A 16382-nucleotide genomic window follows, 5' to 3' on the forward strand; every position below is an offset into this window, starting at 1 on the left:
TCGTCCAGCTGCGCAGGAGACATCCCAAAGTCGACTGAGATTATCAATCGGATCAAGGATCGGGGCTTGGAATCCGTGTGCGTGAGATGGTGAGTTTTCTCCAATTTCTCTGCATTCACTGTACTCGTGTTCATCTTTGGAAAGATAGAGGCGCTGGTTCCGGATTAGATCGCAAAAAAGGATTATCTGTTTAAAGCAAAACTCTCGACCTCCCACGTATGCATGCTTGTGCCCGGATAGGACAACCTCTTGAACAATCCACCGGCGTGTAAACCAAGGACGTCCAGTAAACTCGCGAAACGCCTTCCAAGTCGACGCGCTTTGTGCAAGGAGGCTCTGAATGGCTTTCTCTTCTTGGATCTCCTCCGGCTCGTCCCCCTTGAAGAGACGGTCGACGGATTCGATAAGATCCAGAACCACGTTGCTATCGTCCGTTGGTTCTCCTAGCCATATAAGAAGCCGCTTGTCCCTGTAGATCTTGTCCATGTTTCGGACTTGGTGTCCCTTTTCGCTGTTGTTGGTTTGATCGATGCAGATTGCATCAACCCAGAAGACTTTCGAACCAGACAAATTGCGGAATTGTTGGAGCATTGCTTCGAGATTCGGTCTGATATGGAACCTTCGCCATGTGGTATGTATGCATTCGGTGGCCCTGACGTCAAGCCCAGTCGGTCGTGAGGTGAGGAGGGAGAGATTATCCACATCTGAAGTAGATTGGGTGGTTGATCCCATGACTGGTCGATGTTCTGCGCCACTGTGTGGGCAACTACACTGTGGATCCCCATCGTTTCTGAGCAACATGGTAGAAGTAGGGTCTTGCCGGCCCCAAGTGTAAGACACGGGTTGGTACGGTGGGGCTTCTTCCCGACGACAGGTGATCAGCTCCCCTCTAAGTTCGGGGTGATCTTCGGTCGAGGGAGACAGCCTCAGAAGTCTGATCCACATTTCTGGATCTTCGAGTGGGATGTATTCATACTCGTGCGTCGTCGACATCTTTGAAATTGGGGATGGGTTCCCAAGATAATCGGATTCCGTGTGAAGGTGAATAGAAACCCCTTCTGCTGGTGACAACCCGCTCTGTAATATCAATCAATCATGGGAAGTTTGCCGCTGTTAAATATCGCAGATGGAACGCCAGGTGGCGTGGCAGGATGCTGTTGAGCCTCACTGCTTCCTCTGATTGCATATGTTACCCTCAGTTCGCTTGCCTGGTCCAATTAGCCCAGACGGATTACTTGGAGACTCTCACAATGTAAGATGACACGTCGGAGCATTTCCGTCTGTTTGGAGTAATACAACTATCTCAGTGCGCTGCACAATCCCGCTGATAAGTTGTGCAAGCGAATACAATGAACAAATGTAATTCTAGGCCGCGTCACCGAGGCCGTTTGTGACACTCAGGCGGCTGAAGACCTCTTGGAAATTCACCGAGAATGTCGAACGTGGGGATTCAATACATTTATATGGTGTAGGAAATCACAAAGTGTACAGAAGCGTCTTGCTGCTGGAGAGCCAACATGCTGCTGTGCCCTATCTTCTGTGTAACACTCCACTCAATCAAATACCTACCAATAGGTGAAGTGTAACACATCGTTGCAGTCAAATTCCCCTTGCTGCTCCGTGTCTCTGAGAATACACATACGAAAACGTTGTCTCGATGAAAAATATGCAATGCTTGACATGTCAAATAATTCCAACTTCATACGCATGCATGCTACTGCACAGGAAACACGCATTCCACCATGCCATAAAACACCTTGATATCAAATGCTTCCTTGCACTCGACCTTTGGACGGTCGCTCAAGCGACAGTCAAACTCGTCAACCCCGTCGCACGAAAACCTGCCCGGCACCGATTTGCCGCCCTCCTTGTACCTGCAGTTCTTCCTCCCGAATATGGCCTGATCCGCCTCGAAGCTGGGCGGCCGCTTGTCGTCAAACCATTCGGACGGACGGAAATAGCTCTGGAACTCATGGCCTACGTCCTCCGTCTCACAGAGGTCGACTTCGGCTCTCACCCCAGCAACGAACATCTCCCACACGCCCTGGGTGCCTATGGCACCGCCCCAACCGCTCGTCCATTCTTTGTAATGAATTCGCACGCTGAACGGCTCTGGCTTTATTGGAGCCTGGGTAGCAGGCAGCCGGTCCACAGTTCGCGCGGTGGAGACGGAGGTCATCAACAGTGATGTCTTGAATTTGGAGGGGGCGGGAACGCCTGGTTTGGTTAACGGTGTGAGTTTTGGGCTTGGGTCGACAGACGTCAGCGGGTCGCTGCTGGTTGCTGACGTGGTCTTTGTAGCCGATGGAGCGATGGATGGAGCGGAGGTGCTGAGGGTCCTTGTCAACGAGGTCGGCTTTGAGGTAACTGCGGCGGACTTCGAAGTGGCCGATGATGATTTCCGCGCGGCCGACGAAGTTCTGTAAGACGCGATTGACGATTCCGAAGATACCAAGGATGATTTGAAACCAGTCGACATGATTGTGCTGTTTGCCACTGTGGTAGTATTCGCCGTGACGGGAGGCAGCATTGTGATGTTCAAAGATAACGATGCCGTTGAGAGCCGTATCGACTCATTTCTCCGAGATGTGATAGACAGTACCGGCGGCATCGAGGTAACTGGATGGGAGGTCGCTGATGCGCTGCCACCGACTGAAGTTGTGTCATTTCGGTTCGGTCGACGGCATGCTTGTCTGCGTAATCGGGCACCAGTGGCAGGTGAGCCTTGAAACACCTGGTCACTCTCCGGACGCCATTTCTTTTCCCCCTGATATCCGAGAACATCAACAAACAGCCGTACCTCAGCCTCTTGATCACAGGATGCCGCTGGCTGATACTGGAGAAGAATCTTACCGCGGGGCGTATCGACAATGCTATCCTGAAGCCCCTCGGCAAAAGCAAACGTATCATCAAGAGCCTCGAGCCTACTCCATTCGGCATACGGTAGCATTGCAGGAGGATAATCGATCGTCTTGATAGGAATGTCGAGGAAGATTCCCGTCAAGATCAGTTTGACTCTGTTGACTCTGTCTGGCGCATATCTAAGACGGCCTGCCATAACGTCAGGGGCCAGAATCTGTTCATCTGGTATGACTCTGGGCCCGTCACGGTCGATTATCCAAATGTTCGGCCGCACTCTGGGCGTTATGATGAAGGCGACAATATCCTCGAAATCGTCTTCCTCTGCGTCGGAGTCCTGGTCCCCGAGTATGATGCCTCGCTTGCCCTCCTCAGGATGGTCTCTGACATTGTCAATGCCGTACTGAGCCCATTCACGCATTGGGTCGTTTTCCGGGCGCCCGTAGTAACAGAATCTCATAAGGTCGTCCATGTGTCTATCGCTGTCCCAGGATCCTTGATAGAAATGGCAAACGAAGGCGCCCAGGCGTGAGACCAGTATGATCGCGTCGCAGCCGATCATCCGGTCAATGGCCAGCGATTGTACCTCGTCCTCAAAAATAAGAAATTCGGTCGATACAGGCAGCTCCGAGTAATAATACTCCCGCGCTGCTTCTTCACCTTCGTCGGTATCGTTGAAGATGGGATAGGGCCCTCGAGCAGGACCCGGGCCTTGCTTGAGGAGCTTCGGTGCGAAGCCTTCACCTCCCGGCCGACTTCTTGCCTCTCGGAGCTGAGCAGGCATAAACTCGGCGTATCCGTTGGGATAGTCGTCGGAATCAACCCATTCGCCCTGAGCTGGGTTTCCGCGCTTTTCCATGTCGCGAGACAACGCCCGATTTGGAGTGGATTGGCAGACACCGCCACCGCAAATATGCGGAGAACAAGGCGGATAAAATGGCATCTGAGTGCTGGCAACGGTCGTGGTCACTGTTGTCGCTGTGTTTGTGACGCTGCAGCCGGTGATCGTTGTGTAGGTGCTGCTAAGACATGTAGTTTGAGCCGTCGTCAGGAGGGAGGTACTGTCTCCACGGACGCCTGGAAAGTAACAATAATATTAGAATCAGATCAATCCATGGAAATTTGAGGGACGTTGCTGACTTACCCTGGGTCACAGAGCAATACACCGTCTGGTAAGTAGCAGTCGCAGTAATGGTGCATGAAGAAGATGACGAAGACGAAGACGTTGACGATGTCTTTTCTGTTGACTTTTGTGTGCTCTCCGGGTCGTCGGGTTCGTCGTCGGGTTTGTCATCGTCGTTGCCGTCGCCTCCACCACCACCTCCGCCCTTTTTGTCTTCGCCCGAGGGACAGTTTCCAATTTTGAACCATAGAATCTGAATGCAAATCTCAGGTAAATTAAGTGTCGCTTTGATATTTGGTGGGAATTGGATACCCGGAAAGCACCCAAAGCAGACCACCGGCACTGGAATTGGATCCGGGTCTGTGGGGTTCTTCTTCTTCGGCTTCACAAGAATGACTGCGACATATCAGCAAGGAAGGCTTCCATCAAGGTGCAGCATCGTACCTGGCACGATCTCTTGGTCGTTGCTTCCGGCTTTGGTGGTTGTGATGATAGTTGGAGTGGTTATACTGAAGTCGCTAAGGATCACGAAAGAGGCACCTGTCGGTGTTTGCGTGATTGTGATCCCGGGATCCTCCGTGGAAGATGACCGAGTTGTGACCCACGGTACAGTCCATATATACTCGGAACTATCTGTTGACGTATGTGGAGATAAAGGATATGATGAATCCTGGGGAAGACTAATAGTGTCCTTCGTAGATGATGGCAAGGGTGTCGCCAATGGGACCGTCCGAAGATAGCTAGAGGTACTGACCGACACTGGTGGATATGATGAGCTTTGGAAGCCGGTAGTAACGTTACTGATGGACGACGACGGAGCTGTTATCAAAGGGAATGTCCGCTGCGTACGAGAACTGTTCGTCCAAGTCGTCTGAGAGAGGAGCCTCGATGGAATCTGGAAATGGGAACTGTTTTTTAAAGTCGCTTGAGAAAACAGGGTCGATGAAGTTTGGAAGCGACCAAAATTGGAACTCCCCGTTGTATTACGAGAAGCCTCCGCTAGCACCAAAATCTGGGCAAGGGCGAAGAACAGTCCGAAGATCATGATAGTTGATTTGAACCATGAAAAAAGATCGTTGCTTATTTAACAAGCGCATAATGACGATGTCAATTATTTCTGTACGTGCCTTATTTTGTGCATTTAATAGTACAGTAACAGAGGGCGCGAGCGTCTCCGTCCGGGATGACTACGGAGGGCGGTTTATATCTCCGGAGTGGACACAGCATCCTCTCGATTCTGAGCTGAGGTCAACATACGAACCCTTGTGCTACCCTCTTATGGGTTTGTTTGTGACCAATGACGTTGATAAATCGCAGAAGGCGCTCTCTGTAGGAATTCTTCACAGAAGGTCGAGGAGACGTTTTCGACACGAAACGTCTCACGACAGGAAGATGGTTCTTTGTTATCTTTGTTGGCTCGCCGATCTGAAGAGTCCCGTGCCTACAACAGGTTACGCATTTTCCACTTCAGTCAACCCCTGCGGTAGGCTTATGCACTTCAAGGCTCAGGCTGTCACAGGTCTTAGCAATCAGTTAGAGAAAGAATGTATGTCAAGATTAGTAGTTAGTCCTTTGTGAGCCCAAGAAACCATTTTTAAACCCGTGGCTCAAAGCATTGTAACGTCACTTCTTACTGAACATCGTAATACTTCTCAACATCCCATAAGCAACATGCAATTGAATTAATCCTATGGGCGTCATCTTGACATGCGCTTTCCAAGTTTCAAGGTTGAGGCTCGCTACCGATATGAAGATCCGATACTCATTGTTTAGGATAATTCTTTGATGATTCAGGGCTGCTATTGATACTCTAAGCTGCGGCTCTCGTGAACTATGGTGGCCGTGACAATAGTTAGAGTCGCTGCACTGAAATCACCAAGGATTAAGAAAAATACATCCGTCGGTGTTTAGGTGGTTGTGGTCCCGGAGTCCTCGGTGGAAGATCGACCCCTGAGTCAGTATGTTCCCGGTTCCAAGAACTACCTTATTTTACTTTAATTCGGTTGAAACCTTCAACCATACCGCGTACTCGGCCTCTAATAAATCTGAATCTATATAAGGTTTATTATGACTCGCAGTTAACGCCAACTAGAAATTCAATCCAGGCGGCTCTGCTGCCAACACCACACAGCCGCAAGATGCAGAGACTATTTAAAGGAGTGAGTATGTCTCGTCATCTCTACCGAGGAACTTCATTCACACATCGCACTTGACATATCGCCTCCAGTCGACCACAAGACATCCTGAACAATGCTTTCTCACACTCTTATTTGCTTAGCCGCTGCCTTAGCAGCCATGACCCAGCCTGCCCTAGGGTTGCCCACTGAGCAACTTGAAGCCCGGCAGACTGTATGTTCGCTGAACGAGAACACTTGGACAGCTACCATGACCGGGACGTGCTCTATTGATGGAGGCCCTGCGATAGCTTGTGATTTGAGAACCGATCTCAAGAATCTCGTCGTAGAGAAAAATACGATGTTGAGCGCCACAGGGCTAGGCAATAACCAATTCGAATGCAAAGGATACCAGAAGGTGAGTACAGGTGTCGCCCTTAATTCATGTCGTCAGCTTACATAGCTACTTAGTGGCAATGCTGCTCTTCTTAGAGTATACCACTCAGCCTGGACACGAGCTAGAAGAAATTGTATCAGAGCTTCGGGTGAAAGTCACCGTTCCGACATATCAAAGGGAATAAATCGTTCATAGGAGTTGACTTCGGTAGAATCGGATGGAGACCTAGAATAATGCAACCAATTTCAGAGAACTATTTATTCTCGGCATATATGCGCCGTCCAGTGTACAAGACAGGGGCTCAGTGCTAGTGCGAAGATTAGAGGCGCATTATTGAGGGTGATTCTTTTCATAATTTAGGGCTGCTACAGATATCAAGAGCTACGACCGTCATGAACTCATGAGTGCATTCATGCCCATAGAATTAAACGGCCCTGCCTCCATCAACTTCCATGTTAATGCCAGTGATGAACTTGCCTTCATCAGAAGCCAGGAATAAGCAGGTGTTGGCGACGTCTTCAGATTCGCATAGACGCCCTAGTGGGACGTTGCCAATAAAGTTCTTCCTATTCTCCGGTGTATCCGGCATCGCGGCGAAGTGCTCGAACCTAGTCGCGTCAGCACCCCATCCGTCGAAATCAAATAAGGGGGAAAAAAGGAAAGCAAAGAAAAACTCACAATCCAGTGCCGCTCAGAAGAGGGCAAATGGAATTGACGCGGATTTGATGAGGGCCGTACTCGGCAGCAAGTCCTTTCGTGGCCTGATGAGCACCGTGTAAATTAGCAGCAACCCCGTGTATCTCATCAAAGACCAACACCAACGTACGTTTGAAACCGCGCCCTTGGAAGCATTATACCACACCAATCCAGGTCGAGGTCTGACCGACCCAATTGAAGAGATGTTGAGCATGACGCCGCCACTTCCCTGCTTGATAAGTCGGGGCATCAGGGCATTCGTACCCAGGAAGATGCCCTTGACGTTGACGTTGAAAACCCTGTCGAATTCGGCCTCGGTCACCTCTGCCGTTGGCTACACAAGAATCGGATTTAGCATATTCTGCTTCGCCCAAACTTCTTTTAAAGATGGGAAATGAGACGGAGCTAGTCGCCAACCTTATTTTTGTAAGTGGTGCCTGCATTGTTGATCAAGATGTCGATACGTCCGTATCGTTCCTGCGCGGTGTCCAACAACTTCTCCCACTCCCCGGCATCCGTGACGTTTGCCTTGCAGAAGGATATCGCGTCGGTCGCGTCGCTTGCTACCCTCTGTCCGTCGGCCTCGTTGATGTCCGAAATGAGAACCTTGGCGCCCTCCAGTGCGAATCTGCGAGCAATTGCCTCACCGAATCCATGGCCACCTCCTGTGGAAACTTGTCAGTCAAACCCTCGACCTGAATCGAACGGCGTACCAGTGATGACCGCAACCTTGCCAGCCAGTCTTGGCCCTTGCGAAGACGACATGATATCTATGCCAAATGTCTGTGACGATGAAATGCTGTCGATGCCGGACTATGTTCCCGATCACGTAGCTGATGTGAAGTTTGGATATTCAGGGTTATCGCTTGATCATCGGAAGAAAGTTAGCACCTGCACTTTGTCCATCACGACGCGTTTGTTCATCAGTATTTAAGGGTCTTTTGCCGGTCATGCCTAGTGCTTTGACTGCCACACGCTGTGTGTCATTGCATCATACCGAGGCGGGGGAGTGCGGGGGACTTGCAGCCCGGGCAACGAATTCCGCGTTACAGTTCGGCTACATGCGCCTCGGAGACTTGGATTTTGGCGTTTTATTGGGGATTTGACTTGCGAAAACTTACTATTTTGCTGCGGATCGACGTGTTAGTGCACAGTTGGGTCCCGGAAGCTGCATCGTGCAGCTAGAACACGGGAAAGGGGGTTTGGATGTCTCAGTGTGGTTGTAGAACCTCGGCTTGAAAGCTCGGCAGTAGGCATCAATGGACTCGAAGTTGATGAGGAGTGGAATTGCAGTGAGGTGTAACCGAGAGCAAGAATCGAGCTGAGACGCACCAGAGCAGAGGGAGGCAGTCGCACGTGCATACAAGACAGACATTGCAATACCTCCGAGTAAACAAACATTATGGCATCCTAATTTACGCCTTCATCAACTCTCGATGATCTTGAAATTATCTTTCCTCGCATCGTCTTGGGCCACATGGCTAGTATTTTCAACATCTTTTCCATGGAGTATCGATGGTCGCACGTCGAAGCCATCATCGAAGAGCATACCTAACTCTTCCAGAGAGTATCCTTTGGTCTCGGGGAAAGTGAAATAAATGAGAGCCAAGCCAAGGAATAACATGCCAAGGTAGAAAATGAAGTAATAGTACCCGATTCTTTCTAACGCAATAGGGTTGACGTACTGATTGACCGTCAGCATGACCTGGCTCGACAGCACTTGCAGTGCCAGGCCCTTGCTGCGGATACTGTACGGAAGGATTTCTGGAGTGTAGCAGTACAGCAACGGGTTGCATGCAATGTTGAAAGCGGCATTGTATAAGAAGAGAAACACAACCGTCCCATAGGCCGCCGCTTGAGGGCCATGGTTCGCATACATGGCGCTTGTGATGGTCAGGGGCACGTTGGCGAAGATCATTCCAATGAATGATATGAGCCATAGCCTCCGGCGGCCGATTCTGTCGGCTAGAAACGCTCCGGTAACAGAGCAGATAAGATTCCATATGGCCATGCCACCGTTAATGCCGGTCTGCTGGGTTGTATTTGTGATGCCGACAGAGTCCAGTATGGGCGAGAAGTAGTACGAAATAACACCTTGACCGTTCCAAAGTGTGAGAACTGACACTGAGAGACAGATTCCAAGGCGGCGTCTGTTGGCCTTGGACTTGAGAAGGTTGGACCAGGTGTACATCTTGCTCTGCTCCTCTAGGTTCAGAGCTGTGGCAATCTCGTGCATCTCGAGCTCGATCACAGGGTCGCTCTCGTTGCCGTTGGCATGGTACTTGATCAGAAACTCCTTCGCCTCATCTTGGCGCCCTCGAGAGCAAAGCCAACGAGGCGACTCTGGAATGAAGATGGTGGCAATCATGAGGAGGAACGGGAAGGTACTCTGAACAATCGAAGGGATCCGCCATGACCATTCCGAAGAGAGATGACCGGTTCCGAATGTTAACCATGATGCGATAATGGATCCTAGATACCAGAGCACGTTGAACTGATCTCGTCAGCATGATCAGTAGCCACGCATCAGAAGACCCGCTTACCATCGATGCCATCTTACCACGCAACCGCGGGTGGGCCAGCTCAGTCAACAGATTGGGTCCAGCCGTGGTGGTGAAAGACAGACCAACACCAAGCACAGCGCGACCTCCGATAAACACGCTTCGGTTGGGCGAAGCAGCTTGCATGATTGATCCGACAACTCCCAGGAACGACCCAATTTGAATGGCAAAACGCCGGCCGTAGCGATCTGCCGGTGCCGCTGCAACGAGCGCACCGAAGAAGCCGCCTATAAAGACCATGCAAGTGATGAGGCCCAAACTCTCAGCAGATGGATTGCCCATGGCTGTGCATCTGTGTTCAGCAACATGAGAGACGATGAACAGAGAAGCGGCAGCTTACCGTCTTGCCAGGGCTGCAGCGCCTGGAAAGAGCCGACAATAACCTCGTCGTAGCCGACAGTGATCTGCGCGGCCAGAATACATGTCTGCCAGAAGATGAGCTTTCTGAGGCCTTGGTCCTTCCACCAAGGCAATGTGGGGGTATTCGTGAGATCGAGCAAGCCAGGCTCGGCTGTGGCCGTCGGAAGGTTTGCCATGAATGCGGAGAAGAAATGGGGAAAACTTCAGATGGCGTGACAATATCACAAATTTGGTTGGTAGGTGCCGCACGAAGACCATCTTTATAGATCGTTGCGAAGTTCAGGTAATTGTTGATGGAGATGCATTATCATCTGCAGAGCTCCCATTGGTCAGTCTGTCGAAAACTCGCCCGTGACTCGCCCGGCCTTTGCGATAACGTTGTGTGGAGGGAACCCCAAAGAACATGGGGTTTCGCCCGTGAGTCGTCCGGCCTGGAGACAATCTATGCCCAATCCAGGCTATGGAAAATGCTACCCGGTCTTTCATATGACACACAAGATTGGTTGAATGGATGCGATGCGTATCTTCAATCTGTTAGGGATACATAAAGCGGCCGGCAGTGGCATTCTGCTCCAACCCCGCAAGTCTGTGTCTACTATCAGCTAGCTACCTACCTTACCTACCTCTCCAATTCCGGGTCCACCCGAACATCGTCAAAATGGGCAGCATCAGTTACGAAACCGAGCCTCAACTCGATACCTCTCCGAATTTTGGGGACTGGAGAGACCAGCTGATCAACGACGGCTATGTCGTATTGAAGGGCGTTATCTCACCAGAAAGGGCAGGATACTATCTTGATGGTCTCTTCGACTGGCTCGAAACGTTTCCTTACGGCTTCCGGAAAGACGACCCCTCAACCTGGGGTCCGCAAAATCTTCCGGCACATATCAAGTTTGTTCCCAACATAAGCCATTGACTGGAGGCTAGTGCTGATTCAAATACAGGGGAGGAATGTATCATGCGTATTCAGTGGCCCACGAGAAGTTCTTCTGGGAAGCTCGCATGTAAGCCAAAGGGAATCATCGCTGGGGAAAATTGCTAATGACTAACTCGTCACTGTAGGGAGCCTACCATTCTCGATGCCTACGCCAAGCTCTGGCAGACCAAAGATCTTCTCGTCTCTTTCGACGGTGCAAACTTGACTCTTCCTGCGAAAGATCGAGAACCCATCGGTGCTTGGCCACACGTCGATCAAAGTCCTCTCCGTAAGGGACTGCAGTGCGTCCAAGGGATACTCAATCTTGCCCCGAATGGTCCCAAGGACGGAGGTCTAATCGTCCTGAAGGGGTCCAGTGCACTCAACGAGGCCTTTTTCAAGACCCACGACACGGAGCGAGAGACTTGGGGCCCGGCCGACTGGTTCGGCTTTACCCCGGAAGAGGTTGACTGGTTCAAGGAGAGAGGCTGCGAGGCGGTCAAAGTGTGCGCCGAGCCCGGTGATCTGATCCTGTGGGACTCCAGAACCGTTCACTACAATTGCCTCCCAGAGAGTGAAGCAGTCCGCTCTGTTTTGTGTAGGACCCAAAGTTTGAGCCAGCTCAATCGGTATTCAGCTTACTGACGTCTGCTCTAATAGACATGTGCTACTCTCCGGCTTCGTATGCGAGTGCCGAAGACTTGAAGATGAAAGCGAAATTGTTCAAGGACCGTAAGGGGACCGTGAGTCACGTCGGGCAACCCAATTTCGAGAAGCTTTGTCTAACAGAAGTCTTACCAGACCCATTGGCCTCACGCGAACATCTTCCGGGACGAGAGACAGGTGATCAGACTTGGGGAGCAAGAGACCTACAAAAGAGACAGCCCGTCTCAGGAGCCTGTGGAAACTGAGAAATTATTGAAGCTTGCGGGAGTTCTGCCTTATGCCTCCTGATGAAATGGAAAATCATAGAGTTGTAGCGAGGTTTGATATTGGAGATCAATTGATACTTTTAATGACTTTTCATCTTGAGTCGAGATGCAGTTATAGAAGATGCCTTTGCCTGAATTATTGAAAGCTAGAAACTTCGGCATCCATATTCATGTACCCGAGGATGTGTCTAAGAGCTTGCGCATGGCACTGGTTGTCTTGTCCCGGACTCGGCCATAACAGCGAGGTTGGGCAGCACACCAATCATGAATTTGAGGTGAGTGTTATGACAGGACCAGCATTGCAGGCTACTAAGGATAGTACCATGAAGTTCAACAAACAATAATTTAATGATGCTAAGTCATCTCCTTTAAGAACTTTACTGCTTTCTCGGCGACGAGGTTCTGGGCCTGGACTCTCTCCAGGAAATCCAGACCTTGTTGTATTTCAGTAGAGAAGTCCTCCTCCGTATGCAGAGATTCGAGCGCTAGGACCGCTGATGCAGCGAAGATATTCATGGTGATTGCCCTTGAAGATGTCAGCACTTTCTTTTGAACTTGGAATTTCCTGAAACAGACCAGGGTCGCAGTTTGGATGCATCCACAGTCTCCCTAAGTGTCGAGTGGATTAGCCCTCGAGCCGAGGACATGCAGATAGCTCGCGTCCGAGCCCCGTCAGTCGAACCGTCTAGCCAATGTTCTTGAAGCTGACTGCTGATTGCCATTCGATAGTAAAGAAGAACCTTTGCCAAGCTCTTCTTCTGCCACGGGATGAAGGGATATTGGCGATCTCGTTCTTCGGTCAAAGTCGTCGGTTTCTCATCGAATTGGAGATAGGAGGGTAGGTCGGTGATGAGGTTTGCCAGCTGCTCATCCGCATCGAAGACGAACCGTGCCACATCTTCTGTCCCCCACTCGCGTAGTCTGAGCATATAGCGAAGTTGGTAATAGATTTTGGAGACTTGTGCCATGGCGATATGGTATCTCACAGGTCGGGGCTTGGATCTCGAAAGTCTCGACCCACCAGATGCGGTTTCAAGCTCTTCATCATCAACCTCGTCTGGTAGCTTACATGTAAAGTCCATCTCGTGCAAACAGGGAACTCGATGGGGGATTGGTAACCATTCACATATCGCCAAGGTCCACCAAAGCCTCCGCCGTATCTGCTGCTCGCAAAAGGATTCGTCTGGATTGCTTTCGTCTGAGCCCAGTCCCAGCTGTTGGGCTTGACGTATCGCAACTGCCCACATATTTTGATGACGGTGCACGTCTCCCACGTTATTGAATACAATGTGGAGAATGGCAATCGCCTGAGGAGTGCGCACGTCTTGTCTTTTCGTGTAGTCGGCCCTATCGAGGAACAGCAACGCCGAATCATACCAGTTTCGGAGAAGGCCAGTGAAAGTTACACCAGCCGGTCGCTGGTTGATGGTTTCGTTTTCATCCGTAAACATGAGCGTGGAGGCCAGGACGCTAAAGTAGATTGCCATCCACGCAGGATCCATGTCTGAAAGAGACTGGTTCGCTCGCAACCGATCGAAAAGCTCTTCATGTTCGCGCCGGAACTTGGGGATGAAGAGTGCGAAATGAAGCCAAAATGTCCACTGAAACGCATTCTCTACCATGCTCCGACTGAAACTTTCAGAAGGTAAAATGATTTCTTTCAAGTCGAACACAGTTCGTGGCTGTGAAGACATCCCAATCTCGTCGAACAAGCGCCGCTCTACTTCCTCGATACGATTTCTTCCATTCAGTTCGAATCTCATTGATGAATGGGCTTTTCCGCCTTGAAAGTAGTTGACTTTTGTCTGTGAACCTTCGCTGCCGAGTAAAGCGCGGAGCACCGCGTTCTCTCGCTGGAGGTCAGCATAACTCCGATTTCCCGGGCGATCAGACCCTGTGTTCTCGACTAAAGCACCCTTTACTCGAACAATCTCGCGTTCGCAACCGGCTGCTTGCCCCCTGTCCACGCATTGCTGGCAAGGAAGTCTCTTATCACACCTGACTTTTCGTTTGGCGCAAGCTATGCACGACCTCGGGGCTCTTTGAGTGGCGCGAGCAGCCGGCGGCATGTCTTTGTGTAAGGTAGATGAGATACAAGAAGCCCAATTGATTTTAACATGTGCTTGATTGAAGAGGTATGCGACGACATGGGACTATTCGTGTGAAGGTGTTCAATCGAAGAGCGCGTGATCAAAACAGCCCCTCACGCTCCCGCGTCTTCCGTGCTTTGCAGCTGGCACCAATTGGCAAAAAGTTATTGGCAAATGAACGATGCACAGATGCGCGTCGGAATGGCGTTAGTTCATGGTATCTGCTAACATCCACGATAAGACCAGGTTGGATCTCAGTCGCTCTCTTCGGAATCCCAGGCACCAAAATATTCAATCATATCCTTCTTTGCCTTCTTCTTATCCCATTCCATTCCAACTTCCGGCCCAGTGCCTGGCCATCCAGCATTTCTTAGAATTCGTTGACGCACAGCTTGATCTGGAGAAGGCTCGGGATGCTGGAGCATATCGATCCGGCCTAGGTGTTCCAGCCTGGGCATCAGGTTCATTCGTCTCCATTGCTCTTTGCACAGATCGAAGAAGGTTTGGATTCTGAAGGCTTCAGACTTGGCGCCACTTCTCCAATCGTTGTCGCCGAAAATGTCCTCTGCCTCTTCCTCGTCGTCACTGTTCTCATGATCTCCTAATGTCCCTTGTTCGTGACCCTCCTCCGCATCCCAGTCGACATAAGGATTTGACACATCACCCTCAAAGTCGGGCTCACAGCGTGGAAAGTCTCCACCATTCATAGTCAGAATGATGAGCCCCTGGGTGGTGTCAAGATACACCTTGAACCCATATTCTTCGCCTATGGCGAGGAGTATCATGCCACGAGGGAATCCGTCCTCATCAACGGCAGTGTCTGAGATCTTGTTCTGTTCGACGTCTTTCAAATCTTGCGACTCGTGGCGCTGCTCTTCGCTGTCTGCATGGATCATTTCGTACAGAAACGAGTTGATGAAGCACCGTGGATTGGTGATGTTCAAGATTTCAATGGTGTCGTCGGTGAAGTATGGAATATGACGCAGGAGGTCGATGACGGCATCGGTTTTGCCAAGACTAGCGAACGATTCCCGAGTAATTTGAGGCCACCCGCCCGGCGGCGGATACTCCAACTGTGTTTCATCCCTTTGTAGTCTAGCGATCAATTCATAATAGGATGTAATGGCAGCAACAGCCGCGTCGTGTGAGTAAGAGTAGGTCTCACTCGGAGGCGGAGAGGCTGCAGGCTCTGCCTGGGATGCGGGTCTAAGGGGAAGCATTGATAAACCTTTGCTCTAGTGGAGATTTCTTACAATGAAATCGAGAGAGATAGAGGAAATTTCATGCAACGCAGATCTAATGGGACTATGAGGTGCTCTGTTAACTTCTGAACGTCTTAAGGCTTTGAGCGCGAGTCCAATATTTTGCTCATATTTTGGACACACTGTTGGCACGGGAGAGCAGGATACGGGCTGAGATTTCTGCGCGCCTGGGGTTAGATGCGGGCCTCTAGGGAGGGGGCAGAGCGTCGTTGACCTGCATATGTCGGTGAAATGGATATCCGTCGGCCCCAATTACCACACCAACTGTCCCCTTTTTCCCATTGTAGTCACCCAACCAACGACGTGGGGGTTAGAGTTGACGCAATAGACAGTCCGAAGCGAGATGGTGGTTCCCAGTGGGGGGATGGGTTTACCCAACGTTGGCGCTTCAATCCTTGCACGGCGCAGCAGTTTGAGCAATAAAAGAAAGAAACGCCGGCGGTTAGGCTATGAATAGCGAAAAGTTCTCTTGGCCAACACAGAGTTGCATCATCGGTTCAGCTTTCATCGCAAGGCCAGAAATGCGACGTGTTGAAATGAACACTATTTTAAGAAAGCACAGACGCAAGATGGACTGATCTTTATTCAGGTCAGTCGTAATTGTAATAAGCGACAGAATTCTCATGGCAACTTTATTCACTTATCATTCGGGAGAATGTTTGCCAAGTACCTGTTGGGTGAGGTCCGTGACTTGCCTATGAATTCACCCATTGTAGACATGGCATGTCCAATTAAAAGATGATCACGACCGATCGGTGGGAATCTCCAACCCGTTGACGTCTAATGACTAATGGTACATGGCACAGAAGTGCCTCTGCGCAGTTCTCTTTGCGCTTTGAGAAAGATCCCTCTCCCATCCCTAGATCAATTAAGAGCAGGTAGTATGGTATAAACTCTGCATTATCTAAAATATGTCAAGCCTGAATCTCGGAAACTTGACCACAGTCATTGGCGCACGTCGTTAAATCCTGCTCGCTAGATTTCGCTTTGTCTTCGAGGAAGACTGATTTCCGTTGTCGTTTTGGGCGTCAGCGAATCCTGGAAACATCCGCCTCACCATTCGCGATCACCC

The 16382-nt window shown here is 50.5% G+C and overlaps 5 protein-coding genes across 5 annotated transcripts; 1 reads left to right on the top strand and 4 right to left on the bottom strand.

Annotated features, from left to right (window-relative positions):
• Nucleotides 1-1714: 1714 nt before the first annotated feature.
• COL26b_010081 (uncharacterized protein) lies at nucleotides 1715-3718 on the bottom strand (the record flags this gene model as incomplete). The annotated part of the gene is made up of 3 exons (XM_053182792.1): nucleotides 1715-2191; nucleotides 2262-2420; nucleotides 2801-3718. The coding sequence occupies 3 exons, from the start codon at nucleotides 3716-3718 to the stop codon at nucleotides 1715-1717; spliced, it is 1554 nt and encodes a 517-aa protein (XP_053033239.1).
• A 3199-nt stretch (nucleotides 3719-6917) lies between these two features.
• On the bottom strand, nucleotides 6918-7954 carry COL26b_010082 (uncharacterized protein; the record flags this gene model as incomplete). The annotated part of the gene is made up of 5 exons (XM_053182793.1): nucleotides 6918-7101; nucleotides 7172-7254; nucleotides 7320-7523; nucleotides 7607-7854; nucleotides 7903-7954. The coding sequence occupies 5 exons, from the start codon at nucleotides 7952-7954 to the stop codon at nucleotides 6918-6920; spliced, it is 771 nt and encodes a 256-aa protein (XP_053033240.1).
• Nucleotides 7955-8615: 661 nt separating this feature from the next.
• COL26b_010083 (uncharacterized protein) lies at nucleotides 8616-10286 on the bottom strand (the record flags this gene model as incomplete). Its single annotated transcript, XM_053182794.1, has 3 exons — nucleotides 8616-9683; nucleotides 9733-10034; nucleotides 10091-10286. The coding sequence occupies 3 exons, from the start codon at nucleotides 10284-10286 to the stop codon at nucleotides 8616-8618; spliced, it is 1566 nt and encodes a 521-aa protein (XP_053033241.1).
• Nucleotides 10287-10768: 482 nt separating this feature from the next.
• On the top strand, nucleotides 10769-11980 carry COL26b_010084 (uncharacterized protein; the record flags this gene model as incomplete). The annotated part of the gene is made up of 4 exons (XM_053182795.1): nucleotides 10769-11001; nucleotides 11173-11624; nucleotides 11687-11769; nucleotides 11828-11980. 4 exons carry the CDS (start codon nucleotides 10769-10771, stop codon nucleotides 11978-11980), a joined length of 921 nt encoding a protein of 306 aa, XP_053033242.1.
• Nucleotides 11981-14302: 2322 nt separating this feature from the next.
• Nucleotides 14303-15268, bottom strand: COL26b_010085 (uncharacterized protein; the record flags this gene model as incomplete). Its single annotated transcript, XM_053182796.1, has 1 exon — nucleotides 14303-15268. One exon carries the CDS (start codon nucleotides 15266-15268, stop codon nucleotides 14303-14305), a length of 966 nt encoding a protein of 321 aa, XP_053033243.1.
• Between the last annotated feature and the right edge of the window lie 1114 nt (nucleotides 15269-16382).

Source organism: Colletotrichum chrysophilum, assembly GCF_026319265.1.
Source record: "Colletotrichum chrysophilum strain AFK26 chromosome Unknown scaffold_104, whole genome shotgun sequence".
Lineage (NCBI taxonomy): Eukaryota > Fungi > Ascomycota > Sordariomycetes > Glomerellales > Glomerellaceae > Colletotrichum > Colletotrichum chrysophilum.